Source organism: Vidua chalybeata, chromosome 4 (genome assembly GCF_026979565.1).
Source record: "Vidua chalybeata isolate OUT-0048 chromosome 4, bVidCha1 merged haplotype, whole genome shotgun sequence".
Classification (NCBI taxonomy): domain Eukaryota; kingdom Metazoa; phylum Chordata; class Aves; order Passeriformes; family Viduidae; genus Vidua; species Vidua chalybeata.
The window spans coordinates 67,090,963-67,118,139 of record NC_071533.1 but is presented as its reverse complement, the minus strand read 5'-3'; the positions used below and the strand labels follow the sequence as shown (position 1 = coordinate 67,118,139).

Here is a 27,177-nt window from a genome sequence, read left to right as displayed (position 1 = left end):
TGGATGGATGGATGGATGGATGGATGGATGGATGGATGGATGGATGGATGGATGGATGGATGGATGGATGGATGGATGGATGGATGGATGGATGGATGCTTTCTAGGCCTGTGTTGGAAAGGAGCAGTTCTCAGCTCCCTTCCTGTTCCAGCTTTGAGTGCGCAGGCTGGTTGAGCACTTCCAGATCTCCCCTCCTAAAATCAAGCAATCTTTCAGCTGATGGTTTTAAAATAGCAGATCTGGCTTAGTTTAAAAAGCCCAGTTTTGAGGCCTTTCAGGCAGTTGGCCCCTACCATCAGTCCTGTAGGGCAGGCAGGCACCTCCTGATGTCTCAGAGAGGGCTGAGAGAGTGGAACTCTGAAGAGAACAGGCCAGCCCTAGGAAACAGCCTTTACCCATCCCAAGGCTCCAGTGAAACATGCATTATTTTAAGCACATAAAATTGAGGCTGAGGGGAGAGAAACTGCAGCTGGAGGTGGTCTGTGGTAAACAGGCCTGTGAATGACCTCCCCAGTTTACCATAAACTCATGCAGTTATGAAGAAATAAGCCTGGAGCAGCCAAATGCACCCCTCCGTGCCTCCTCTCCTGCTGTAGGGGTCAGCATCAGTGCAGCTCCAGCAGTCACCAACTGCTGAATCAGGATCCCATCAAAAACAAGACAGACTTCACGTGTGTCCCTGTCACCCTGGAATGAACCAACCTAAAAACCTTGTGGAAGTGCAAACCCAGCACAGAAGGAATCAGGCAATTTTTTCCTGCTAGGAGGGAGAAAGCTGCTTGGAGACGATGCTCCTCCTGTAAACAACCTGCTGCCTCTGGCTGCTGGCGAGTCCTCGTGTCGTGATGAACCCTTGTGCTCCTCACCCACAGTCTCCCTTTCGCTGTTAGTTTCAGGTACCTGTTTTGCATCCAGCACATTTGAACTAGCAGAGAACACATTGGGATTTGCGTTTAGACAAACTGTTTAAGGCTCATAATTGTGCACTTGGTGTGATTTCTTTCCTGTGATGGGTAGAAAAGGTCTGTGATACAATGGTACACTTGATGCCTCACAAGGACAGCCATTACAACAGTATTCCAAAGGTTGATGTTTTGCTGGTTTTGTTATACTGCTCGATATACATCTTGAATAAAGTCTTAATCTTTTCTTTATTAAAAAAAAAAAGAACAAAAAACAAAACCAAACATCTTTAGTCTGTTCAATGTATCTGGCAGGCCAGAATAATCACTTTGATTGCTGTATTATTTTTATCTGAATTCTGGCTGACTGTATATAGATGTATTCACTAAGTGCTGCATGTCCTTCAGAACTTTCTGTATCATGAACTGGAAAAAGAACAAAATACAGCTACTGAACACTCTGAGTAACTAGTGAATTCATTGCAATGGTACAGCCTTGTACAGCAAACCACCTCTGCTGTACAGGCAGCTCTGGGACTGATAACCAGGGACTGTCTGCTCAAAAATGGGTTATCAGGGAATGCTTTAAAGTATTGCTTTCATACACTTTCTGGAGTATCAGCTTTGTAGAGAAAACATCTGATCCAGCCCTTAGCAAAACCAGGGTCTAGTTGATCTGCTCACTCCAAACAGACCACACAATAAACCCTTGGGTTTGTTCCATTTATGTGTGACCAGGAATGTGCAGTATGAAGCCAATTTAGATTTAAAGGAAAAATGAACAAGAAATTACTCTGACTTGTCTGCTTGAGGATGTTGTGCAGGACACAAAGAATAGATTCTACTACTCAAAAACCAACAGAGGGCACAAAATGTGAGTCCTGTAATGAAAGCTGGTGGCCAGTACATTTTAAAATCAGTTGTAAAACCAGCATGTAGCTATGAAACTGGTTTGGGTTTTTTTTTTTTTCTCCTACACTTTCTAGCATGGACACAAGGCAATAGTGTGTTATTGTGACAGGCAACAATGCTAAGATGGACCCTGCTCTCCTTTTTCCTCTTCCCCAGAAGACTCCATTCAGTGAGCCACCACTTAGTATGGATACAGAAAAATATTTAAATATATTTATTTTAAAAAATAAGATTAAGTATGTTGAATTATTCACTTTTAGTGCTGTTTAGTGTATTCCTCCATGACAGACAATCACAGGAAACCACCAGACATCAGAATGTGTGGGTGACCAGCCTGACCTCTGCTAAGTAAAACAAACAGCAGATGAAGATAAATTTGAGTATTCCTTTATTGTGGGCATTGATTCCCATAATTCTGCTCAGATGATATGCACATGTTTATTTAAAAAAGTACAGCCAGAACAGATGTATGTTCCAAAACCCAGACCATGCCACACGACCACTGCCCCTTCCCCAGAGATGTGCAAACCCAAGATTTCTACACACGGAGATTCGTGCGGTCGTGGTACTTCTGGAAGGGGTCATCAACGTACCAGTTCCTTCTTTTCCAGAAGGAAGTGGTCATTTTATCCAGCAGTTTACACTGTGTCCTCGTGCACAACACCAACTCCCTCAAACGCTTCTTCTGGGCAGCTGACTTCTTCCACAGCTTCTTCTTATAACCAGCCTGTCAGGAGAAAAGACACACAGAAGAACCCCATTTCTTAGCAGGTCACTGCAAATACACAAACACAGCCACGCTGCTCAGCAAACCTGGATAAATCCCCCCCTTTCAGGAAAATGGGAGTCTCTCTACAGAGCTTGTTTTAACTTCCACACCAGCCACTGCCCTCCAAGTGAAGGAAAACAATTACACTTTATCCTGACTGTAAAGAACAGGCTCTCATGATCCAAAAAATCTCACCTTTCTCCTAACCCAGAGGCCGTTGTGCAGCCGGAGGAACCTCTTGACCACGGATTTCACACTTTTCCTCTTTCCTTTCCGTAGGCTGCAGTAGGTGAGGGTCCTTGCTGGCTGCTGGAGTAAACTTGGAAGTAGAGGTGTGACACTAAAAAAAACCAAACCAACCCCAAAATGGAGAGGGAAACAGAACAGGAATGAAACACCTTTTTCTAAAAGAAATCACTGCCTCTCACACAAGAGAGATCAGGAGAGCTGTGGCTTGTTTGAAGGGTAAAAAGGACTCCCCTAATATTACAGCACCTAATGGGTGTAGAATACCAATGTCAGGGCTGGATTCTTGTCAAAATTCAGGACAAACTTATTATTCCACACAGAGCACCTTTTTTTTTAATCTACTAAAAGCAGTCAAACACTCAGAAGCCAATATTCAGCTGTTACTTGGATTCAGAAATTACTTTTAGAATATTAATCACAAAATAGTTTGAGTTGGAAGGGACCTCGTAAATCATCTAGTCCAGCACCCATCAGCAGCAAGAGAAACAGTAGTGATTACAAGACTAAGTAAAATATAGCTGCAAAGAATATCCTAATTTACCCCCTGCTTCAAGCATTAATGGTGACTGAAGTGGGAGGCTTTAGGGCTAAACACAGACCTACTGCAGAGTGAAAAGGAGCCGAAGAGTGTCAGACTGAGGTTTATATATTATACATATGTTTGTATGTCTGTCTGATTATCTATCTCTGTATGTAATCTATCTGTCTGTCTAATCTCTGTATGTGTGTGTATATATATATATATATATATATGTATATGTATAGGGAATGGGGTCAGTCTCTTCTCCCAAGAAACAAACAACAGGACCATGAGAAAGTTTTGCCAGGGGAGGTTTAGATTGACTCTAAGGAAAACTTTCTTCACAGAAGGAGCTGTCAAGTACTGAACAGGCTGCCAAGGGCAATGGACAAGTCACCATCCCTGGAGGAATGTAAAATCTGTGCGGATATGGCACTTGAGGACATGATTTAGTGCTGGCCTTGGCAGTGCTGGGTTAAGGGTTGGACTTGATGATCTTAGAGGTCTTTCCAACCTATGATTCTAAAATATTCATATATATAAATATATATATATATGAGGAATTTCAACCTATACACTACACATATTGCATATAATACTACAGATTATAAAATATGTATTGCATATAATACTACATAATTATATAATACTGCATATTGTATTATTAAATATAACATAGTTTATGCTAACAACGTAATACTAATACACACGATGATAAATTATATGTGTTATAGGATACATAATAAATTCACAGTATATTGCATATTATGCAATGCATATGTAGTGGAATAAAAGATATATTCCTAAATGTATTTATGTATAAATATATTTAATATAAAATATAGTTTTATATATATATACATATATTTGAGACGTATAGTATTTCAGATTATTTATATTTATATGAAACAACATAATACATCTAAAACATGTAAGGTATACAAATAAATATATATATTAGGTACATATCTATAAGATATATAGAGAGAAACTCCCCCATTATAAATCCGAAACCCCCTTTACGGGTTTTTCGCACGAGGGAGAAGCCGCGCAGCCGCACCTGCTGAGCACCGAGCGGGGCCCTGCCCGGGGCCGGTTCTCGCTGAGCAGCCGCGGGGTCCAGAGCGGGGCCGGGGCCGGGGCCGGTCCGTGCCCGACGCAGCGGGCGGAGGGGCCGCCGAGCGGGAGCGCGCGGGGGGCCCAGCGCCGCAGGATCCCTGCGGGGACACGGGAGAGCCTCAGCACAAACGTCCCAGCCAGACACCCCCAGCCCCGACACCGAAACCGCCCCGGTACCGACCCGCCAGGGCCCCGCGGGCCGCCGCCGCCGCCATGGCCACGCTGCGCCGGGCGGGGCCGCGCCGGGTCCCGCCCACGGGGACTGCGGCCGCGCCGGAGCCGGGATCTCGCACCGGAGCCGGAATCCCGCACCGGAGCCGGAATCCCGCACCGGAGCCGGGATCCCGCACCGGAGCCGTGATCTCGCACCGGAGCCGGGATCTCGCACCGGAGCCGGGATCCCGTACCGGAGCCGGGATCCCGCACACCGCAGAGTCCTCCCCGTCCGCCCCGCTCCTTCACCCCGCGCACCCGTCACCTTTAGTGACCGGCACACACCGACTCTCCGCCCCGGGGCTTTGAAGCCACTAAAGTCCCCTAGAAAAACGCACCAGGCGGATTTAACTCATTGTTTGTGCACATTGCTGGTGTATTCTGTTTTTTTTTTTTTTTCTCTTCAGAAGCCTGGCCGGATTGGTTGAAGGATGAGATAAAAATGGCTTCTGAGTGCTCTGAGCGAGAGAAGGTTTATGGAGCGAGCTGTGAAAGGTTACAGCTGTAAATTGTTGATAAATGCTATAAAATGTGTCGTGTTACACTCAGACTGGGGGACTGGAGCGTCTCTCTCCTGAGGAAAGGCTGAGAGAGCTGGGGCTGTTCGGCCTCGGGCACAGACCTGAGAGGAGACCTCATCTATGTCCGTCAGTGTCCGAAGTTATTTGTACACTGTCAGTGCTCGGAGCAGGGACCCGGCTCTGCTCGGTGCTGCCGGGCAATGGGATAAGAGGGGATGGGCAGAAGCTGATGGCCCGGAAGCGTCACCTGAACGTGCGGAAGAGCCCCGCAGCGCAGTGCCCGCGCACGGGCGCACACTGCCCAGAGAGGGTGTGGAGCCTCCCTCACTGGAGACACTCCAGAGCTGTCTGCTTGCAGTCCTGCGCCGTGTGCTCTGGGATGACTCTGCTTAAGCAGGGAGGTTGGACCAGACCAACTGTGGTCCTATCCGACCTGACCCATTCTGTGATTTTTATTTTATTTTATTTTTATCCTAGTCTGTCCCGCCCGGACGGCCCCGGGAGCGCGCGAGCCCTGCTCCGCGCACGCGCCCCCGCGCGCGGGCACCACCCCACCGCGCCCCGCCGGCGTCGCGCGGCCCGTGCCCGCCCTCCCATTGGCCACGCGAGGCCCGTCACGCGCGGCCGCCCCCTGGCGGGGCGGGAGCGCCCGCGCAGGCGCAGTGCCCGCTGCAGGGGGGCACGGAGGCGGCGCCGGCAGGACCCGCGCACGGCGCCTTCCCGCGGGCCGCGCCGGCCGCCGCTCCGAGCCATGCTGCGGGCGTGCCGCCGAGCGGGGCTCGCCGCGGCCAAGCAGGTGAGCTTTCCCCGGGGGAGCCCCGCGATTCGCTCCCTCTGTGATCAGCCCTGCGACCGGTGCGGCCGGGCCAGGCCTGCGGAGAGGGGGGAGTCCCTGTGACCGCGGCTCGGCGCGCGCTGAATGACTCCGGACACGCGGGCCGCGATTGGCTGCGCAGCCTTTGACGGACGGCCGCGACCGCCAACGGAGGCGGGGGGCGGGCGGTGGTCGGTGGGGTGTACTACCAGTCCCAGCATGCACCGCGGCAGGACAGCGTGGGACGGAATGCGGCACCGCTGCAAGGCACGCCGGGACTTTTAGTCCTTAGCGGGATGGCGGGGAGCAGCGTTGCTTGCTGGGGGCTGTAGTCTCGGCCGCCATGGCCGCGCCGGGCCCGCAGCTCCGCTCCGCTGCTCCCGGCCCACACTCCGGGACGGCGCCGGGAGCCGCGGGCGTGGCCCGGGGGCCGGCGGGGGCTCGGTGGGGACGCGCACGGCCCGCGGGCCCCGCGCGGATGGCGCATGGATGGGCGGCAGGCGCGCTCCCCGGCGGGAAGGACGTGACCTTGCCTTCCCCGGCGCGGCCTCCCGGGCAGCCCCTCCGGAGCCCGGTGCGTCCGGCCGCCCGAAGGGTCGGGACCGGCGCGCCCCGGTGTGCAGCGTGGGGACACGAGGGATGTCAGCGCTCGTGTATAAGGGGATCCTTCTGTCCGCACGGTGGGACCCACAACACGCGATGCCAGGGTAGAAGTGCCCGTGGGACTTGTGCTTTGTATCGTGGACCTTTGCCTCTCCTTATCAGCAGAGATAAGGATGGTGAGGTGCTCTGGAGCCTTTTTAAAGCAGTAGGCCAACTTTAGGAAGCCACAGGGATTTATAGGTGAGGGTGACTCCTTTACCAAGGCCCCAAATTGTATTTCAGCTGCCTGATAAAAAATAACCTGATTAGATCACTTTAATATCCTCTTTTCCATCCCAGTGTTCATTACCTCTGTTCACACGATTTAGCAAAGGAGAAGCTGTAGGTTCTTCCCTCTAAAGCTCCAGCCTTTCCCATTGCAGCAGCTGCATTTCCTCTGCTGCTCTACAGGGCTGGAGAGTCCTTTGGTCACCTGATGCCCACTGGAAAAAGGCTCCGGGTTTGCCTGCCTGTGGAAAGTTTCATTTGGAAGTTGAGAAGACAGAAACCAGGCTTTGGCAGATATTTATCACTTGAGGCTGTTTGCATGTGCTCAGCCTTTAGCAGAACGTGTCTGGAATGACTGTACAGCTCCAGAACAGCCAGGGTGGTGCTTTGCAGCTGGAAGTTGGTCATCAGGCTATAAATATTTGGTGGAAGAGTCACAGAATGGTTTGGGTTGGAGAGGACCTTCAGACTTTCTCATTCCAAACTCCCTGCCTTGGGCAGGGACACCTTTGACTATCCCAGGTTACTGTGAGCCCTGTCCAGCCTGGACATGGACACTTCCAGGGACAGGACATCCACAATTTCTCTGGGCAACACCACACCACCCTCACAGGGGAGAATTTATCCCTGAGAACTGCAAACACAGACATGCCGCAGCACTCTCTGAAGTTTGTTGTCTGTACCAGAGAGCTCATGGTGGAGACTGGGAAAACTTTATTCATTCTTTCCTTCCCTCTTTCCTGTTATTCATTTTTTCCTACTTTCATTCTTTCTGTGAGCTCTTTATTCATTCTTTCCTACTGTCAGCTCTGTGCATGGAGCATCACTAAACTTGTAACAAGTAAATTGAAGTGGATTTGAGAGAAGGGGATCTTCATCACTTTCAGAAATGTTTTCTGCTTACATATGCAGTGCTGAAGAGAGATTTTTCTCTTAAAGTATTTTTGAAGTTTGCTGTGAAATGAACAGGACTTTTAGTAAAAGTATGTGATATTTGGCAGAAGCCTTGAATGATGGGAAATCAGAGTTCTGTGGTCAGATGTCCTTGTTATACCTGATCTCTGTCTTAATGAAGAAAAACTTCCCTGAAGTTTCTGGTTTGCTCTTTCTGTTGAAGTGCACGAATCCCACGTTACAGAAATTCTGGATCAGGATGCTTGAGCCTGGTGCCTAAGAGAGGTTGAGCTGGAACTGAATGAGCAGATGATGGTGTGTCCTGGCCATGGTTATTTGAAGTTACACATAAAGTATAAACCTGCAAGGCAAATTTAATTTGTTTAATGATGTTCTGCCATGCTGATTTGCCCTGAGCACTGTGCCAGAGTGAGCTCACATGGATATCCTTAAATGTCCTTAAATCACTGGGGCTCATAATATTAACCAGAGTGAAGGTGTGGTGTGCCCTGCAGAATGATTATTGTGGTGATTAAATAGTAGGTAATGATTGCAAAATAGTAAGTATTTAAGAAGTTGAATGAAACAGATATAATTTAGAACTGCTGGAGGAGGAGGAAGAAATAGAAACAGCTGCCCTACAGTGCCCTTGCTGTGGGCATCCTTGCTGTGTCCATGCCACCTCATCCAAAGAATTTGCTGTCTTCTGCAGGACAGAAAGTGGTTTGTTTCTGCCTTTTGAAGGGCACAGCAAAGCACATGTGATGAATTTCTCCAAAATTCTTTGAGGCATTATTGCAAATAAATGACAAGGGTCTGAAAATTTACAAAGTCCTGGAAATTTTGCAGAGGGGAGATTAGAAACTAGCTGCTAATTTCCATATTGTGGTGGTACAGTAAATACAAGCAATATTATTATTCTGGCCAAAAGAGAGCACTACTTCTTTAAAAATGGTTCTTTAAGAAATCAGTGATTTTTGGCAGTATTAGTATATCTGGATGTGAGGGAGGGAAAATTTGGCTTTTGTTCATAAAACATGGGTACCTACAGATTTTCATTTGCTGCTCCACTGGCTAGCTGTAGAAATTTGTTGCAGTGACTTGAAAGATGAAGTTGGTGAAGGCTTGTTTTGGGTTTAATTACTGCTACATGCGTGAGAGTCCCAATGCCAGAGATGGAGGGCCTGTGTTTTGGTTCCTCTCATCTTGATGAAAAATAAATAGAAGTGAGCATTTGGCTAAATCTAGAACAGTCCAGCTTGGAAGAGATCTCAGAAGATCATCTGGACTAAAATCAATAATCCCTCCAAAAATCCCCTCTTGGTTGTATAAACATAAATGCTGAGCTAAGAGAAGCAGGTCTTCTCCTCTGCCTTGGTGGCTCCCTGAGCACAGCCTGATCCCGAGGGCAGGAACTGATGTTTGCTGAAGGTGTGGAGCCAAATGGGTCCAGTGTTGCTTGCCATCACCAGGTGTGAGTAGGGGTTTTAGCCAACTGGGACAGGGCTGAGCTGGCCCAGAGGGCAAGCCCAGCCCGAGCAAGGATGTGGGAGTGACAGTGGTGCAGGGTGGGATCACCTCCAGAAAGCCTGGCCAGGAGCTCAGAAGTGATGGCTTATTTCCAGGGGAGCACCAGGCAAAATAGCATAATCCCAAAGTGCTGGAAGGGACTGGAAATTCAGTCTGAATTGATGAATAGAAAATCAGGGTTTTTTCCCTTCTCATTTTATTGGGTTGAGTTGTATGCATAATACTGAATTATTTGCTCCTCCTGTGCTTCATGGTGTAATAGGGACATACTGAGAGTCAATTTTTGTTACGTTCAGAAATTGGTAACAAAATGATTTGCAAAGCTTTTATTAGTGAAATTCCCCTTGAAAGGACCGTTGGAGCCTCAGGAAATGCTCCTGGGCCAGTCAAGTCAGAAAATCAAAAATGTTACAAATATATTTATTATTGTGTTGCCCTTTCTATCCATCACAATCCAGAAAACCACCCACAATGAGGGCTCCTGGAGTTCTTGGGGGCAAGAGGAGCATGCTTCCTCTTGTGCTCCTGCTGCTAATTAAAAATGCTTTGGCTGCCTTTGTGGAAAGAATAAGAATGCAGTGTTCCTGCCTTTTCCTGTCTGTGCTGTTGGACAGGGATAGGACCTAAGCCACAAGAGTTGTGCATGTTATTGCCATGTGCAAAAGGAAACAGAGAAATTTGTCTTGTGGGGTTATGTTGTAGTGAAGCATCTCCCAGTTTTTTTTTCTTTTTTAAAGAAAAAATTCCCTGTTGGGCAAAATACCTCAACTGTGGGAAAAGTTCTTTTTGTGCCTTGTACTTGGATTTCTCATGAGTCCTGTACTTCTCTGTTAGTAATTCCCATGTGGGGAAAAAACCTCTGAGGCCAACAGTGTGTTTTCTTCTGTAAGCTTAGAGTAGCTTAACCAGTCCTTCAGAGAAGATAAAAATCTTGGTAATGTGGATTTTGTTAAGTAGAATATAATAAAATACCACTCTTCATATACTAATTTAATTTATATTATAATCTGATGTCTGTCTGGAAAGTGTACGTGTTATTAATTCTTTTGCAGTAGTGGTCTTGGTTTGGAAGCTTAAGGAGAATTGCTTGTATATCTTAAGAATTAAAAGTACTTTTAAGCATTTAAACAGCTGTTGTTGTGTTCTGCCCTGCTCACACTGAGCCATTCTAGTGTGTGCGATTGAAATGCATCTGAAACTAACCCTGTTGTACTGCCCAGCACATAAATCAGCAAAATAAATGCAGAAAGAAGCTGGGGTAGGGATTTGTTCCTTCTCATTTAGCATAATTTCAATTCATTTTTCAAAGAATTTAATGACTTCTTAAAAAGCCCTGAGCCTGGAAGCTGCACATGGGAAAGCTCTCCATGTGTTCACAGCAAAGAGTCCAGCGTCGCTGTTGTAGTGCCGCTCACAGCTTTCCTACAGACACACGGAGGCTGTGGCAGTGGAGCCAGTCAGCCCAGTCCTGCTCTTGAGAGGGAGATGCCTCACTGTGCTCACTGCTGACCCTGCCTCCTCCCCCACAGAACAGTCGGTGTGTGAGAGCCTCCCTCCGTCCATCGCGCCTGTACCGCGGATATGCCACCCACTCCGGGGAGTCCGGGTACGTAGCGGGGTCTGGAGGGTGGGACTGCTTCTGCTGGTGCATTGACCAACAGGGAGTCTGCTCCTTGGTTTCTCATGGGGTGTGTTCCTGTTTGGTTCAGTCAGATTTAGATGGAGAAAATGAAGATGATCTGTATTTATCATGGAAGTTGTGGGTTGGCATCTTACCCTTGGGTTAGTTACTAACCAGTGTCGTAGCAGACTGGAGGTGATTTAAAGCAGGTCCTGGGTTTAAGGTCCTGGAACAGAGTGGTGGTCCCCAGCTGTAAGCTGAAGACTCACAAACTGTTTGATGTTTGTAATTTATTTATTTATTTATGTATATAATTTACATCCCTTTCACTCTTTCCTCCTCAGTGTTTCCGTGGGCAAAATCATTGGTGCGGGTCTGCTGTTTGTGGGTGGAGGGATAGGTGGAACCGTCCTGTACGCCAGCTATGACAGACAGTTCCGGGAGAGCGTGGAGAAGGCCATTCCCTACTCTGACAAACTCTTTGAGATGGCACTTGGCCCTGCACCTTCCAGCACACCAGTGTCAAAGAAACCAGTAAGTGTTGCCCATCCACCCCCACACATCCATTTCTCTGTTCTTCAAAGAGTGTCTGCACTTAGGTTTCAAATTCTGATTAATTTTGCTTTGTGCTAAGAATTCCTTTAATTAAGGTTTAAGAATTAGGAACTCAGTTCCTACTTGGTGCTGCAAAACTGATGCTTGTATGTTTCCCATTACCATCTCATGATTGTTGTGTGTGGGTTGTAAAACTTGGTTTTATTTATACTAAAATAATCTATTAGAATCCCAACTGAATAGCTGCTCTGCTTATACTCAGAAATAAAATGGGGGGAGAGAGAGACAGGTGACAAGCTGGAATTTAACTGCTTTACTAGAGGCTTAATGTAGTTAGTGGTGTACAGAATTACAAAACTTACTCTAAATGAACTTATTTTAAAGAAGACTGAGAACATTCTTGAATAAGTAAAGATTTGAATGGTACAGAGCCAGGCATAAGCATCATTCTTTGAAATCTTAGTGGCATTACCTTGGAGAAGGGAAAATCTGATACTGCCTTTGGCACAACTCTGGAAATTGAAACCTGGAAGGTTCTTTGCTTACTTGATTACTTCCCAGTAATCAAGAATACTGAAAATCTACTCTGGCCATGGTTTTTTTTTTTTTTTTTTTTTTTTTTTTTTTGAGCTTTCAGAAGCCATTTGGCCTTCAGGAAACTCAGAATATTTTAAATTGAATTTTAAGAAAGCTGTTCTTAATGAGTGGGGGGAATATCAGTCAACAAAATTTTCTCTCTTCTTGTTTTAGCTACAGTTTGTGTGATCATCCAAGCTCTTGGTGCCTCCCAGGCACCAGGGAATTTTGCAAACCAGGTTGATCAGCAGAGTTATCAACTCCCCAGTCATGGCTCTAACTCAGATGGTTTTATTTTTACCTTGTGCCTTTCCACAATGGATATTAAGGGATTAATATCATAAAACATCACAATATTCTGTGTTTGAATGTTTATGTGCCCAAACCACCAGCATCTGAAGCCTTTCAGAAGAAAATCAGTGGAGCCAAACTTAGGGTTTCTGCATTCAACAAACTCAGAAGTGCTTGGAATATTTCGGACATGAAACTATTTGTTTTTTATGCATAATTTAATAAATATTTGTTTATAGTGAAAACTGCCACAATTCTACCTTCAGTTTTTGGAGAGGAGAAAATAGTAAAAATTCCTTCTGAATTAAAAATGAAGTCAAGGCATTAGATGGCTGTTTTAATTTGCACTTTGAAGCTCAGATTTGTGGTACAGACACCTGGATATGGGAAAATTATTTTCCATTATACTGGAATCAGTGAAATCCAAGCTGTTTGAAAAACTGATGCTATTTCTTATTTCTGACTTTTCAAGATACATCAAGGTCCACTGAAGATCTCATCTGTAGCAGAAGTAATGAAAGAGTCTAAACAGCCTGCTCCCAAATCCCAGACAGGCAAACCAGAAGGTGCTGCTCCTACAGAGGAAAAAGGAGGTAAATTTATAGTGTCATGTACAAAGAAGCAAATGACCTAATGATCTTCTGTGTCATGTATATTAGAGTAGATTAAAATTGTCCTTTGAATGGTTGAAGGTAAATGTTGTCATTTCTTAGAATTTTTTCTTTCCAAGTCATAACATTTGCATAAAGTGGCTTTAGCTTTTTTTTTTTCCTTTTTTTTTTAAGAAATATATTTAATTTAGAGGATATTTGGAATCTGAGATAAATAATTACTAACCTGCATAGTTAATATGTGAGACTCAGCAGGAAGAAAACTTCAGGTGCTGGACTCTGAGGCTCTTGTAAGCACAAGATTCTTAATTTTGGATAATTACTGGGCTATTGTAAAGCCAGATCAAATGGAACTCATTTAGAGAGGAGCACTTGTGATGTCTTTTTACGTTTATCTCTAATGGCTCTGTGTATGTGTAACTAATATCTTGTTGCTGTTTGTCCAGGAAATCATCTTCTTCTGGAAATAATAACATCCATATCCAATTAATATTTTTCTACAGAGGAAAAAATTAAGTCTTATAGCTGTGTTATTATGTTATAGCACTTAGCATGGAATGGTTTGGAAGAGAACTTAAAAATCATCTAATTTCAACCCCCTGCCCAGGGCAAGGACACCTTCCACTAGACCCAAAAGGCCCATCCAACCTGGCCTTGAGCACTTCCAGGGATGGGGCAGCCACAGCTTCTCTGGGCAACGTAGTCCAGAGCCTCACCACCCTCACAATAAAGAATTTCTTCCTAGTATCTAATCTAACCCTGCCCTCTGTCAGTGTGAAGCCCTTTCCCCTTGTTCTGTCACTCCATGCCCTTGTAGAAGACTATCTCCAGCTCTCACGTAACCCCTTGTAGGTACTGGATGATAACTGAAGGTGTCCCTGGAGCCTTCTCTTCTCCATGCTGAACACCCCCAGCTCTCCTAGCCTGTCTCCATAGCAGGGAACTCCAGCCCTCTGCGCATCTTCGTGGCCTCCTCTGGACTTGTTCTAACAGATCCATGTCCTCCTTGTGTGGGGGGCCCAGAGGTGGATGCAGCACTGCAGGTGGGGCCTCACCAGAGCAGAGAGGCAGAATCACCTCCCTTGACCTGCTGCCTGCACTGCTGGGGATCCAGCCAGGACACAGGGGGTTTCTGGACTGCCTGTGCACGTGACAAGGTCATGCTGAGCCTCTCATCCACCAGCATCCCCAAGTCCTTCTCCTGGGGGCTGTTCTTGATCCATTCTCCCCCCAGCCTGTGTTTGTGCTTGGACTTGCACAGGATGTTGCACTTGGTCTTGTTGAACTTGATGAGGCTCACACACTCCCACCTCTTGAGGCTGTCCAGGTCCCTGTGGATTCATCCCTTCCCTCCTTTGTGTGACTGCACAGCTCAGCTGGATGTCATCAGCAAACCTGTTGAGGGTGCATCAGTCCCACTGCCCAGGTCACTAACAAAGATGTTAAACAGTCCTGGTCCCAACAGCGACCTTGAGGAACACACTTACCACTGGTGTCCATTGGACGTTGAGCCATTGACCACAACTCTTCGAGTACAACCATCCAGACAGTGCCTTACCTACAGAGTGGTTCATCCATCAGATCCATGTGTTTCCAGTTTAGAGATAAGGATGTCATGCAAGACAGTGGCAAATGCTTTCTGAAATCCAGAGAGATGTCACTTGCTCTTCCCTTATGCAGCAATACTGCTCCCTCACTGGAGGGCCTTATCTACTCTGTCATCCTGCTCAGGCAGCCTGTAGCAGACCCCCATTGTAATGTCACCTATCCCTGCCCTCCCTTTAATCCTGACCCATAAACTCTTGGTTGGATCCTCATCCACTCCCAGGCAGAGCTCCATGCACTCCAGTTGGTCATTGACAAAGAGGGCGATTGCACTCCTTGTCTCTCCTGCCAGGCCTTCCTAAAGAGCCTTCATCCTTCCATTCCAACACTCCAATCACAGCTGCCATCCCACCATGTCTCCCTGAAGTGAGGTTCCCTTTTCCTGGGCCCCCTCTCTCAGCAGCTTTGGTTTAAGCCCCTCCTCACCAGCTCAGCAGGCCCCTGGCCGAAGATGCTCTGGCCCATCCTTCTCTGGCAGATGGAGCCCATCTCCCCAGCTGTACTAACTGGTGTGTTCTGCAACTGTGTTTAACAGCAGGCAAGGCTGCAGCACAGATCATCTCTGCAACAGGGGTAGCCGTGTCGGTGCCAGCTCCGGGGATACAGACTGAAGAAGGTGAAAAATTCATGTGAATACAATGAAGAAAACCCAAATCCTCTAGCTTCACGTGCATGCATTCTTGCTTCTGTGTTGGTATTTGTCAGTGTTGAAACGTGTGAGTTTCTGTGCCTTGTGCAGAAAACTTCCATCATCTGTTAATAGATTTTGGACACAGTGAGAGCTGCAGATGCCTGGGACAGGTATAGGCGTGAGCACAAGAGCAAAGCCTGCATTTGTGCTGAACTGAACTTGCACATTCCAGTTTGCCTCTGCTCTTGGTGGCTTTGTGATTGCTGTTCAGTAGAGCATCTCTGCCCAGGGACAAGTGAAGAAACTGTGTTTATTGTTAAACTCAACAAGAGACACCAGCCTTGAGATGATGGTCTCTTCCAGATGAGATTGGATTACATTAATACTAGTTATGAACACGTTTCATAGAAAGCATGCCAGGGTTAAGTACATGCTGCAGAGTAACATCAGCGTTATTCAGAGGTGACCTGATAGGTTGCAACTTGAGGCTGAGAGCTCTGTGCTGTCTCCTCAGTTCAGATGCAACTTGCTGTTGATCTTGAGACTGTTAGTGAGGTCAATTCTCACTTTTGAAGGCATTTTAAGTGGCTGTAGGCAAGGGCATTTAATATAATTGTGACCCACAGCAGCCTTCTCACTCATCCTTCATTGTTTAGTTTGGGCTCTGTAAGCATGCTGGAGGAGAAGTGAGAAAAGGCAAGAATGGAGATTCACTTGAAATTTAACCTTGGCTCCATGAGTGTTTCTCACTTCTTGCTTTGCCTTTGACTTCTAAGTCTTGTGTAATTTTGTAACTAGACGATGGAAAATCTCCAAATACATGTGAGGTGTCCGTGCTCTTGTCTTTAAGTTGTGAGACTGGCCTTTGTAGTTATGGATATAAAGATTCTTCAGGTAGTTCCAGCATGGCTTTGAGCAGAAGTCAGATCTACGAAGTGAAACCAACTATAAAAATCAGTTTTGGTAAAGTTACTTCCCTACAAGTAACCTCTGTACACTAATTTGGAGTCTCCTCTTAAGCAGTTTGACACGTTTTTGCTTCTGAATAGGCAAACAACATGAAGGTTCCCATGCTGTAAAAGAACGGCCACCAGAAGAAGTTGCAGCCCGGCTTGCCCAGCAAGACAAAGAGGAACAAGAGAAGGTGTCAGGTGAGTCCACACTGTCACTGTTCCTGTGTGTGTTGCATGGAACAGAACTGTGGAATTGCACTGGCTTTATAGTCCTAAGCTCCTTACACACCTCTTGCATGTGAGAGTGATGGTGAAGCAGTGGAGTTGACAGTGGGAGTGGTGGTGAAGCTTCTTCCACCCACTCATAAATAACTGAGAATTGAAGAATTATGGAAAAATTGAGGTTGGAATAGACTTCAAGGTTCAAAGATGTGAAAATTTGTTTCCAGAACCATTAGAACAAGTGAACATGGGATATACCTGCACCCCCCTGCAGTCCCATGGGAGAGGTCTTCCACTGGGTGGTGTTTTGCTGTAGGTGCTGAGTTACACGTTAATACCCCTGCTCTAAATGAGGAGAGCATTGCATTTTGGTGATCTTCTGTAGGTTGCTGTTTAAAACTGTTTAAAATTCCCAAACTGACCAGCCCTTTTAGATCATAGAAAATAATATGAGATGTAGAGGCTGTAACATATTATTTTACTAATTAGAAAGTTTTTTCTTTATTGTTTAATTGACTTAACTTTTTTTTTCCAGCCCTTGCAGCAACTCTAGAAGGAGCCCTAAACACAACTGCTCGTGTAACCCTTCAGGCTATCACTGCTCAGGAGTCAGCTGTGCAAGCAGTGAATGCCCATTCCCAAATACTGAAGGATGCCATGGATGATTCTGAGGTAAATTGGACAAGTGCTGTGGTCTTCTTCTTTGTGTTCAGCAAAACTTCAATTTGAATTCAAAATAAAATTGGAATCTTTTCTTGCAATGCCTTTACATTTATCACAGTTTTAACGTATCTTTCCACTTACAAAATGTGGTATAGTCAAATAATACAGTGGTTTTGATTTTGAATTGTGTTGTTTGGGGTTTTTTCCCAACTCCGCTTTTTTTTTTTTTTTGGAAGAAGAAAATTCAAGTTAAGACATGAATAGTTTTCACACTGTATTTTAATTAATTTTATTTTAATTCCTAAGACTTTTTTAACCTAGTTAAGATCATGCTGTCCATGCCAATAATTCCATTGAACTTTTTCCCCTTTCCCAACATCCTCTTGCTGGATTGTTTGTTTCTCATCAGGAAATAGGAAGGGGATGAGGGGATGTACAAGTGATAACATTTGTGGTGTGCTCATACCAAGGTTTGTGTGGGTCTGCCACTGCCCATGCAGTTCTGGAGCAGAGATAAATTCAGTTGTTAATCAATTAGCAGGGACATGGGCAACCAACCAAGCACTCAAGACTTAACCTAGTAGTTAGTAAAATAACTGCCTTAAGAGATTGCTTTTAAGCTTAATTACTAAGCTTAATTTAAAATCAACCAACTTTAAAGTATTATGGTTCTTTAAATATTAAAAGCAATTTTAAAGTATTAAAGTACTGTAATATATGTGGAGATTTTCCCACTATAGGTTGTGCACCATACAGTGATTCTTATGTAAGCTCTTCTGGGTGAATAAAGGTCTGTGGCTCAGGAAAAAAAAAAACCCAAACATTAAGAATCAAACAAAACCAAAGCAAAATGTTGGAAGATAAACATCACTTGTAAAACTTCCAGCTGTGCTGTTGAAAAACACAAGAATGGTGCTCAGTTTGAGGGAAATGTCCAGCAACGTGTGAATCTCTGCAGGCTTCCACTCTGTGGTAACTCTTGTTCAGTGATTGTAATGACCCTAATGAGGAGTCTGTGCTTCCCAGGACGCTGGGGGGAAGAAATCCTCCCAGTGGCGCACGCTGGAGGAGGCGCTGAAGGACCGGAGGAGAGCCGTGGATGAAGCTGCTGACGCCCTTCTGAAAGCCAAGTGAGTTGCTTGATTTAAGTCCTGGAGTTAATAAGTTACATTGCTCATGTAACGGCTGGCAAACACCAGATGAGTTTCTAGAAAGTATGGAGTCGCCTGTGTTCATATTGAATGATGTGTTTGTGCCAACTCAAAAGATGGTTTAGTGCTCGTTAGCATGAGCATTTTAATTTGGCATGTGCAAACCTTGGGTGCATGTGCACAAAGTCCTCCCTGTACCAGAGAGTCTGAAACAGTCCTGTTCTTTTTAAGAACTTATTTATCTCCTTACTACTAACATAGAGTGCTGGTAAATTCAAGTAAGGTGAAAAAAAAAAAAATCCACAGTCCTTTCAGTATTACCGTTGAGTATTTGTGTTAATAATAAACCTATTTTAAGGACTTCAGCCTGGAGAATAGAAGGCTCTGGGGAGACCTTCAAGCACCCCAACACCTAAAGGGGATACAAGAGAGCTGGGGAGGGACTTTTTACAAAGGCAGAACAAGGGGGAATGGCTTCAATTGACAGAGGGCAGATTTAGATTGGATATTAGGAAGAAATTCTTCCCTGTGAGGGTGGTGAGGCCCTGGCACAGTTTGCTCAGAGAAACTGTGGCTGCCTCATCTCTGGAAGTGATCCAGGCCAGGTTGGATGGAGTGACCTGTCTGAGTGGTCTGAGCGACCTGTTCCAGTGGAAAGTGTCCCTGTCCATGGCAGGGGGTGGAATGAGATGATCTCTAAAGTCCCCTCCAACCCAAACTGTTTGAGGATGACTCCTGCACTTTGTGTATTGAGTCAGCAACATCACCAGCTTCTTTTAGTTGTAATGAAGAAATGAAACCTTGCAGCATCCTTTGGCAGTTCCCTGTGTCCACAGAATTGCTTTTAAGCAATTTGATTTTTTACTGAGCACATGCCTAAGAAAAAGTTGAATTCTGAATGGCAGTGCTGCTCATACCCTGGGCTCTGTATGACCTGTGTTGATGTGCCCTGAGTGTGGTCTCTGGGCACTGTAGGAGCAGAATCAAAATGACAAACAGTATCTCCAAGATGCCCTTGTAGTGAGGTTAGAAATAAATTTGGAAACCCTTTGATGCTTCTGAGGCTGAGAGGCCAACATCATCCTTGAAGCTGCATGGTTGCTCTCACATTATAAACTTCCCTTATCTTTGATGTTGCTGGCCTGACTAAAATTAGTGGAAGGTGTAATTGAGGTTTCATTGTAAAAACAAAGCTTATGCAAACCCCACATGCAGCAGCTTTCATTCTCTATTGCTCTACTGGATATCTTTGCTTTTATTTATTTTCTTAATTTACTTATTTTAAAGCTTGTTCCTTATTCTAATGAGGTCATTGGAAACCTCCATTGGTTTAAATGGATTTGGAAAAGGAACGTTTTTTCACTTTTTCCTTGATTTCCAATTGTGCTACAGGAAAGCATTTCTTTCCTAATTACAAAAAATCATAATCTATCTTTACAGAGCCCTATAAATTCTCTCCCATCCTCATTAATCTCCACCAGTCACCATGTCCAAAACACTTCTGCAAGCGTAAGCCATCTATATTAAAAATGTTTTCTTGCTGCTGTTACGTGCTGGAAATGTCTGCTGTATAATTCTAACCTAATTTTAATCTCTAATTCTAGTTTTACTAATACTAACTCCTTTCAGTGAACTTCCATCTTCCCTCCAGCTAAATCCTGAATACTAATTGCAGTATAAATAATTCTCATTTTACATGGAATAGCCACACTGACATCTTTAGGTTTCAGGCTGTGGGAATTTAGTCAAAGCATCTTAAAGTTGGTAGATAGGAAGCACCACTAGAGTTACCTAGTAGTTGTTCCTGTGAATACCAACAAAATAAAGTAAATTTTCTTTGGAGTGATAAGCTCTGTTTTGTGTTACATTTAGCAGCTGCTTCTCTTTTCAGAGAGGAGTTAGAGAAGATGAAAGGTGTCATCGAGAGGGCCAAGAAGTCTCAGCTGGCAGGAGCCAAACCTCACATTGTTGCTGCAGAAGAAAATCTCCATCATATGATTGTGGACTTGGACAATGTGGTGAAAAAGGTAAAGCTTCCTCAGACTGTTTATAATTGCCTCTAGAATAGGGACTCCTTGGCAGTTTGTGCAGACCAACCATTCCCAAATCCTCTGTAGGGAGTGAGGTATTTCATAGAATCACAGAGTGTGCTGAGTTGGAAGGGACACATAATGATCATTGAGTCCAGCTCCTGGTCCTGCACAGGACACCCCAAGATGTGTGTGAGAGTATTGTCTCTGTCCCTGTGCCTGAGAGTGTTGTCTAAACACTTCTGGAGCTCAGACAGGCTCAGTGCTGTGACCACTTCCAGTGCATTGTGAATTGTTAATCCATCCTCTTGTAGCTGTACTCAGGCTTTGAGCTGGTTATACTGTCAATAATCAGACATGGCAAGATCTTCATGAGAACTTGAACTCTGTCTTGAAAGAGTCTCCAGTGGCTTCATGGTGCCAGTCCTTTATGTTGGCAACTTGTAATTCTTCCCATTTGATTCCAAGGTAATTTACCACAAGGTTAGGCAGGAGTTCAACGTGTGCTGATGACTTGGTGGTAAATCACTTTGCAGTTCAGAAGACTGGGAAAGAAATGTAAAGGTGAAGTTTATCTCCCTTTGCAGGATAACTGGTAATTCATCAGGTGTGTTTGGAGTGAATATAGCCTGATAGTGGGAACATCAGAACTCACTGAGGATGGCAGCAATCACAGGCATCACTTACTAGGCCTGTATGATGGCTGTGAGCAGAGAAAAGGAGCTGTAGATGTTTAAGATATAAACTGAATTCAAGGTACTCTTGGTCCTGTCCAGGCTAAAGACTGGCTGTGTAGTTAGAGTGGGCATGTGAGGCAAAATGGATTAGTTATAGTTCCAGCAAATAATTATTGTGTAAGAGAGGTTTAATATCATAGGGTGGGTTTTTGTGCTCTCCCAAGTGAGTTTGCCTTGTTTGGGCTGGGCATTGATATGTGCCAATATCCCAGGGCTTGGTTTTAAATTTTATGTGCCTTCAATTTCAGTCCTTGCCTTGAAAAACAAATTGATCTCACCCTTGTTTGTTCAGGTTCAGGCAGCGCAGTCTGAGGCCAAGATCGTGGCTCAGTACCATGAGCTGGTGGCCAAAGCCAGAGAGGAGTTCCAGAAGGAGCTCGACAGCATCACCCCCGACGTGAAGCCTGGCTGGAAGGGGATGAGTAAGTCTCCCACTGGAGAGGGGTTACCTTGTGCTTGTTGCACTGTGGTCTGTAGTGCATGATCACTCCATGTCCACCATCCCAGTTTTCAAATTTTCACAGTATTTGGTTGGTCTGAAGTGAAAATGATTTCACAACTAAAGTAATCTATAGCAGGTGTTATGAAGAGAATTAGAACTATCTGTGCTGTATGGGAAGTATGACAAAACCTAGCTCTTGTGTGATAAATGTCATATTGGTTGTATGAACATCTCTCCCCTCCCTGGTATTTCAGGAAGGGAGCCAGGTCATTCCAGATTTCAATCAAATCTGATGTTAGTCAGTAATCAAATACTTGGTTGACTCTGTGATTAGAGGTATTACAAAACACCGTTGTTACAGAGTGATAAAAAACTTCTGAATTTTTCTACATCATCACTGAAACGGAGAAGTTTCATTGTTTATACCCTGCCTGCCCCAGTACATTTTATTTCTGAACTAAAGGGACACAGTAACAGACCTGTAGCAAGAGCCAGTGCTGCACAAAAGCAGTGAACAGTCAGCTCAGCCCCAGTAATGCTCCCTGCACCCTCCTTGCCACAGGTGCCCTTGCTCACCTTAGCTGCTTTCATTTTAAAGACAAGCAGAGTTGCAGGAGGTGGATTGTGTGTTCACCATTACTGTGGATGAGCTCCTGCAAGATCCCACGTGTGGTATGTCCATGGAACAATTACTGTCTGTGGTAGTTAAAAAAAAAAAATTCCCTAAAAACCCCAGATTTCCAGATATTTTCACTCAGGGTTTAATATAAATGTACTAAGTGATCTCAGACTTTTCTAGCTGATGTGTTCAGAGGCAGCTGTTAAGGCTTTATTTCCAAGTTACAGATTATTTTATAGAAGTAATAACTATTATTTGAAAAAATTGGTGTCAGTATTGTCTTAATATTTTTCTTGAAGTATACAATACAGAATTACAACAGATTTTCTTAATGCTACTTTATGCTTTAGGAATGTGGACCATAGTCCACAAAATAATATTCCTGGCTAAATGAATACACCAGACTTTTGGAATGGTCAGTTTTCATTTAAAAAACAGCCAACCTTACACCCAGTATATGTGGGGAAAATATTTGAAATTAACAAATTGTTTGTGGAGTTTGCTTTTGGGGTGTTATAAGTTCTGAAGAAAAAAAAACTTACTTAGGCTCCCTGAGGCTGCAGCTGCCTTTCTCCTTGCACAGGACAAAATCTTGGGTTTTATGATCATTGCCCTTCTGTGAGAGGAAAGGGAAGCTCTGGTAGTTTTCATGTGCCCCATTTCTTGCTGATGTGGCTTGTTGAAGGGGACAGACTTGTTGGGGTCCCTGACTCTCACTGCCACTGGGGAATTTGTTTCTTGACCAACTGCTTCTGTTTGTAAGACCCTAGAAATGTCAGACTAAAATTTCCGGTTTCCTGTTGCACTTTCCTACTTCAAACTTCTGTTCCTTGCTTTGGCTGAATTCAAGTGTCCATTTCTGGGTTTCCAAGGGTGGTTTTAGTGGTTAGAGTATCTTGGGCTACATCTTGCCTGTATTAGAGACTTTTATACTCCACATACTGTTCTTCCTGAATTCCTAAGGACTTGGTCTCATGTTTTAGTCACTGTAGATAAGCTTAGTTTTCTGTTTTACTTTTGCATGACTGCCTTGTGTAGTGGATGTGCATTAACTTTCCCAACTTCTTTCTGTTGCAGAGATAACTGACTTAGGTGAGTTACTGTCACTTGTTCTTGTCCCTTGAAAGTTACCTCTTTTCTTTGTCCTTTTTTGTGTTTGTGTGGGGCATGGCTTTAAGTTACAGGCAGTTAACAAAGGGTGAAATGTGGCATTCCTAGAACATTTCAGGCTGAGGTATGCCTTGGGTTGCACACTTGGCTTAAACCACAAACTGATATTTTTGTAACACTGTTACATCCAACAGCTGAGCTTGGTGCTGCTTCTGCTCAGCTTTCCCACTGGACAATGAGCACCACTGCTCTAAGTCCTCCTGTGCCAGTCCTTTGTCCAGCACTCAACAGCAAGGTGACTGAAGGACTGTGCAATCTTGCTTGCTTGAGCCCCTGCAGGAATGCTTTCCCAAGTAGTCCTAGCTTTCCATACAGATGATTTAGCTGGCAGCCAGTGCAAAATGAGCTGCAGCATTTTATAAAGCCCTTCTCAGGTCACCAAATGCTGCAGGGCTAGCTTGGGTCCTCCTGTCCCAGGTACAATGTGGGTGTGAATTGTGCTGCCCTCTGAGTAGCCAAACCTGAAAAGTACAATCTGGGGTAAGGAATCTGATTAGGAACATCTGGAGAGCTGTTGAAGAGAAAATGTAATTCTGTCTGTCCCTCACAGTGACATTCCCTGCTGCTCTGTGTGCTGGCAGAGGGGAAAATATGTGGTGGTGTAAAAACCAAGAAATGACAGAGCTGTTGACAGTCTCTGAATGCGACATGGATATTGAAGTGTAAATTACAGCTGGGAATAATTTGGAAGAAACCAAGATAATTTCTCTCCTGGAATGAAAATACAGTTCAGAAAGTGGTCTCAGGTGGGCATTGGCACAAGTCAAGGGCTTGAAGTGCTCAGAGACCTTCCCTAGAACAAGCTCTCTGGTCAGTAACCCCTTGGAGCCCCAGAGTGCTTGAGTGGGAGGTGGGGAGGCACTGCAGCCGTTTCCCTGGTGTTTCCCTCCCCTCCCTCATGCCCTGTGTTCCCTTTAGCTGGGCAGTTGTCCACAGATGACCTGAACTCCCTGATCGCGCACGCCCACCGGCGCATCGACCAGCTGAACCGGGAGCTGGCGGAGCAGCGCGTCCGGGAGCAGCAGCACATCGAGTCCGCCCTGGAGAAGCAGAAACTTGAAGACAAAAAAGCATTTGAGGCAGCTGTGGCCAAAGCGCTGGAGCGTCACAAAAATGAGATTGAATTAGAACAGGAGAGGAAGGTAAAGTGGCCTAAAGCACCTGGTTAAATCTTTGGCTCAAAAAGAAGGTAGAAGAGTTAATAGAAAAGGCCAGAGGGACAACTGGGATGTTCTGGGTAGCAGGAGACTTCACATGGGTGACCCCCAGGCTAAACATGAAAAGGAGATGTTGAGCAAGGAAACTGCTGCAAAGTTAGAATGGTAAAATCTTACAGGGAACGACTTTGTGAAGTTACTTGGCTCCTGCTGGAGATAGGATTACTGGGTCAAAATAAATCCTAGAATGATTTGGGCTAGAAGGGACCTTCATGATCACCTTGTTCCAGCCTCCTGCCATGGGCAGGGACCGCTTCTACTAGACCAGGTTGCTCCAACCCAACATGATCTTGGAAAGGGGTTGGGGCAGCCACAGCTTCTCTGGGCAGTCTGTGCCAGTGCCTCCCTACCCTCACTGAGAATTTCAGTGTTTGATCTGACCTGTGTGGCCATTATAGAGCTACATTGGGAAAAGGTAAAGTCTCTTGGGTTTGGAAGCTCGTTTATAAACCAGCTTCCAAAAGTGTTTGAGTGTTTGATTTGACATGTTACTGTATTTTTTATATACTACTTTGGTAGCTGCACTAAGTGCCTACTGAGTAACCAAGCAGTTACTCACATGGTAAACCATAAATCTATTCCTTAACGTCTCTAGGAAAAGGCTCAGCTGTAAAACTGGACCTCAGCAGGTCTTTAAGATGCAATACAGGCTCTGTCAGTGCCACTGCTCCGACATGCACCCTCAGTAATCACTGATGTGATCCTGTGACAGTGTGTGACGAGCAGTGGTGGTGCATTACACCCCTCGTGTGTGTGCAGGTGGAAGAGGTGCGGGAGGTGATGGAGAGTGAAATGCGAACCCAGCTCCGGCGCCAGGCTGCTGCCCACACCGACCACCTCAGAGACGTCCTGAAGATCCAGGAGCAGGATCTAAAGGTGGAATTTGAGCAGGTAAGGGAGAGGAGTCCCCAGGAGAATTATAGGGATATTCAAAGTCTTACAAAGTACATGTTTCATGTGACAAGTGTGCTGAGCCATGTTCCAGGGGATTGAAATGTTCCAGGGGGCTGGAGAGGGAAGCAGGCTTATCTTGAGGTGATACAGAGTGCCTCAATGCAAAGGTTTTATTCAGACTGGTCTGAAAAGCTTTTGCTATAGGTGACAAATTTTTGATACAAGTGCAGTAACTGTTAAATTCACCCCAATAGGGTTTCTTACTGGTATATTGTATTTACTGTATGCATTGGCCCTAACAAGGACAACAGATTTAGAGAAATGTGTCTTAAAAATAAGGTAAATATTATTAACCAGCTGTTTCTGTTACTTGTATTGCACTGTTTCAGAACCTATCGGAGAAGCTCAGTGAACAGGAGATACAGTTCAGACGCCTTACTCAGGAACAGCTTGACAACTTCACCTTGGATATAAACACTGCCTATGCCAGGCTGAAGGGAATTGAGCAAGCAGTTGAGAGTGAGCACTGAATTCCTCTTTAAGGACTAAAACTGTGTTCCCCAAAGGCCCCTTGCCCAAACTTGTGTGTCTAAACCCAGGCTTAGGCACGTAGCTCACCCTGCTGAGCACAGATGAGCAAGTCTGAGGTGGTTCTTTCAAAAGTTGTCTTGTTCTGGCTCTAAACTGTGGGACAGACTTGCTTTAGAGCACATGCTGATGGGGTGGCTGCTTTGGGAAGCAGAGGGTAGAGAGGGGGTGGCTGTTGCTGCTTGTTCTCAAAGCCACGTATGCCCAATTGAGAGCCCCTTCTTGGCTTCCCTTGCAGGTCACGCAGTAGCAGAAGAGGAGGCCAGGAAGGCCCATCAGCTGTGGCTCTCCGTGGAAGCGCTCAAATACTGCATGAGATCAGGCACAGGGGACAGCCCCACGGAGCCCCTGGGGAGCGCGGTGAAGGCCATCAAAGCCAGCTGCGCCGACAACGCCTTCACGGAAGCCTTAACAGCAGCTCTCCCGCAGGAGTCCCTGACGCGGGGCGTGTACAGCGAGGAGGCCCTCAGAGCACGGTTCTACACGGTCCAAAAACTGGCAAAACGAGTGGCCATGATCGACGAGACGAGGAACAGCCTGTACCAGTACTTCCTGTCCTACCTGCAGTCGCTGCTGCTGTTCCACCCTCAGCAGCTGAAGCCACCGGCTGAGCTCAGCCCCGACGACCTCGACACGTTTAAGTTACTGTCTTACGCTTCCTACTGCATCGAACACGGAGATCTGGAGCTGGCGGCCAAATTTGTCAACCAGTTACGAGGAGAGTCGAGGAGGGTGGCACACGACTGGCTCACGGAAGCACGGATGACCCTAGAAACCAGACAGATTGTGGATATCTTGACAGCATATGCCAGTGCTGTGGGGCTGGGAACAACTCAAGTGCAGTGAGTAGGATTGGAGCTTTGGAGGCAGTTCAGCTGTTCGGTGCCAGAGAGAAATCCCATGATCTCCTGAGGGTTCAAACAGAGCTGTTGGCAGGGGCTGGAAGCAGTAAATCAAAGCACGGGTACCGTCTTGTTTCCTTGCACTGTATTTAATTTCACCATCTGTTGTATTTTTGTTGGTTTTGAGTTGTCATGACAACCAACTTCAGGAAGCTTCCCTACAATTTGTGTAAGAATTAATGTTTCCCCATCTTACCAAGTGGGCTTGTGATCGAACCAAAATAATGTTTGTAACCTGCCATTAATCATTTGCCACTTTGTCAGCTGAATAAAACAAGACTTCAACCACTTGCTCCTGCTGTTTAAGTCTCCTGTTTAAACATCAACTACAGCTGGGCAGTACAAAGCTCAGTCTTTCTCCATGACCTGAGGGGTTAAAACTCTAA

The 27,177-nt window shown here is 45.5% G+C and overlaps 2 protein-coding genes across 5 annotated transcripts; one reads left to right on the top strand and one right to left on the bottom strand.

Moving 5' to 3' along the window:
• Nucleotides 1-2,185: 2,185 nt before the first annotated feature.
• MRPL35 (mitochondrial ribosomal protein L35) lies at nucleotides 2,186-4,920 on the bottom strand. The gene is made up of 4 exons (XM_053939860.1): nucleotides 4,653-4,920; nucleotides 4,413-4,569; nucleotides 2,779-2,923; nucleotides 2,186-2,541 (listed from the first exon to the last, which is right to left on the bottom strand). The coding sequence occupies exons 1-4, from the start codon at nucleotides 4,684-4,686 to the stop codon at nucleotides 2,353-2,355; spliced, it is 525 nt and encodes a 174-aa protein (XP_053795835.1). The 5' UTR covers nucleotides 4,687-4,920; the 3' UTR covers nucleotides 2,186-2,352.
• A 963-nt stretch (nucleotides 4,921-5,883) lies between these two features.
• IMMT (inner membrane mitochondrial protein) lies at nucleotides 5,884-27,084 on the top strand. Of its 4 annotated transcripts, XM_053939874.1 has the most exons (15): nucleotides 5,884-6,001; nucleotides 10,843-10,919; nucleotides 11,279-11,468; nucleotides 12,829-12,949; nucleotides 15,108-15,188; nucleotides 16,253-16,354; nucleotides 16,914-17,050; nucleotides 18,068-18,171; nucleotides 20,084-20,219; nucleotides 21,252-21,381; nucleotides 23,098-23,112; nucleotides 24,109-24,332; nucleotides 25,167-25,298; nucleotides 25,691-25,820; nucleotides 26,128-27,084. In XM_053939874.1, exons 1-15 carry the CDS (start codon nucleotides 5,957-5,959, stop codon nucleotides 26,733-26,735), a joined length of 2,232 nt encoding a protein of 743 aa, XP_053795849.1. In that variant the 5' UTR covers nucleotides 5,884-5,956; the 3' UTR covers nucleotides 26,736-27,084. The 4 variants fall into 4 exon arrangements, with proteins under 4 accessions (XP_053795849.1, XP_053795851.1, XP_053795850.1 ...); XM_053939876.1 differs by lacking the exon at nucleotides 15,108-15,188; XM_053939875.1 differs by lacking the exon at nucleotides 23,098-23,112.
• Nucleotides 27,085-27,177: the final 93 nt, after the last annotated feature.

Coding starts and splice junctions, on each gene's coding strand:
- MRPL35 (XM_053939860.1), bottom strand. CDS start 4,686: ATGGCGGCGGCGGCGGCCCGCGGGGCCCTGGCGG. Junction 2,924..4,412: donor CCCCGCTCGGTGCTCAGCAG/GTGCGGCTGCGC, acceptor GGTTTTTTTTAG/TGTCACACCTCTACTTCCAA. Junction 2,542..2,778: donor GCCTCTGGGTTAGGAGAAAG/GTGAGATTTTTT, acceptor TTCTCCTGACAG/GCTGGTTATAAGAAGAAGCT.
- IMMT (XM_053939874.1), top strand. CDS start 5,957: ATGCTGCGGGCGTGCCGCCGAGCGGGGCTCGCCGCGGCCAAGCAG. Junction 20,220..21,251: donor TGGACAATGTGGTGAAAAAG/GTAAAGCTTCCT, acceptor TTGTTTGTTCAG/GTTCAGGCAGCGCAGTCTGA. Junction 25,299..25,690: donor TAAAGGTGGAATTTGAGCAG/GTAAGGGAGAGG, acceptor GCACTGTTTCAG/AACCTATCGGAGAAGCTCAG.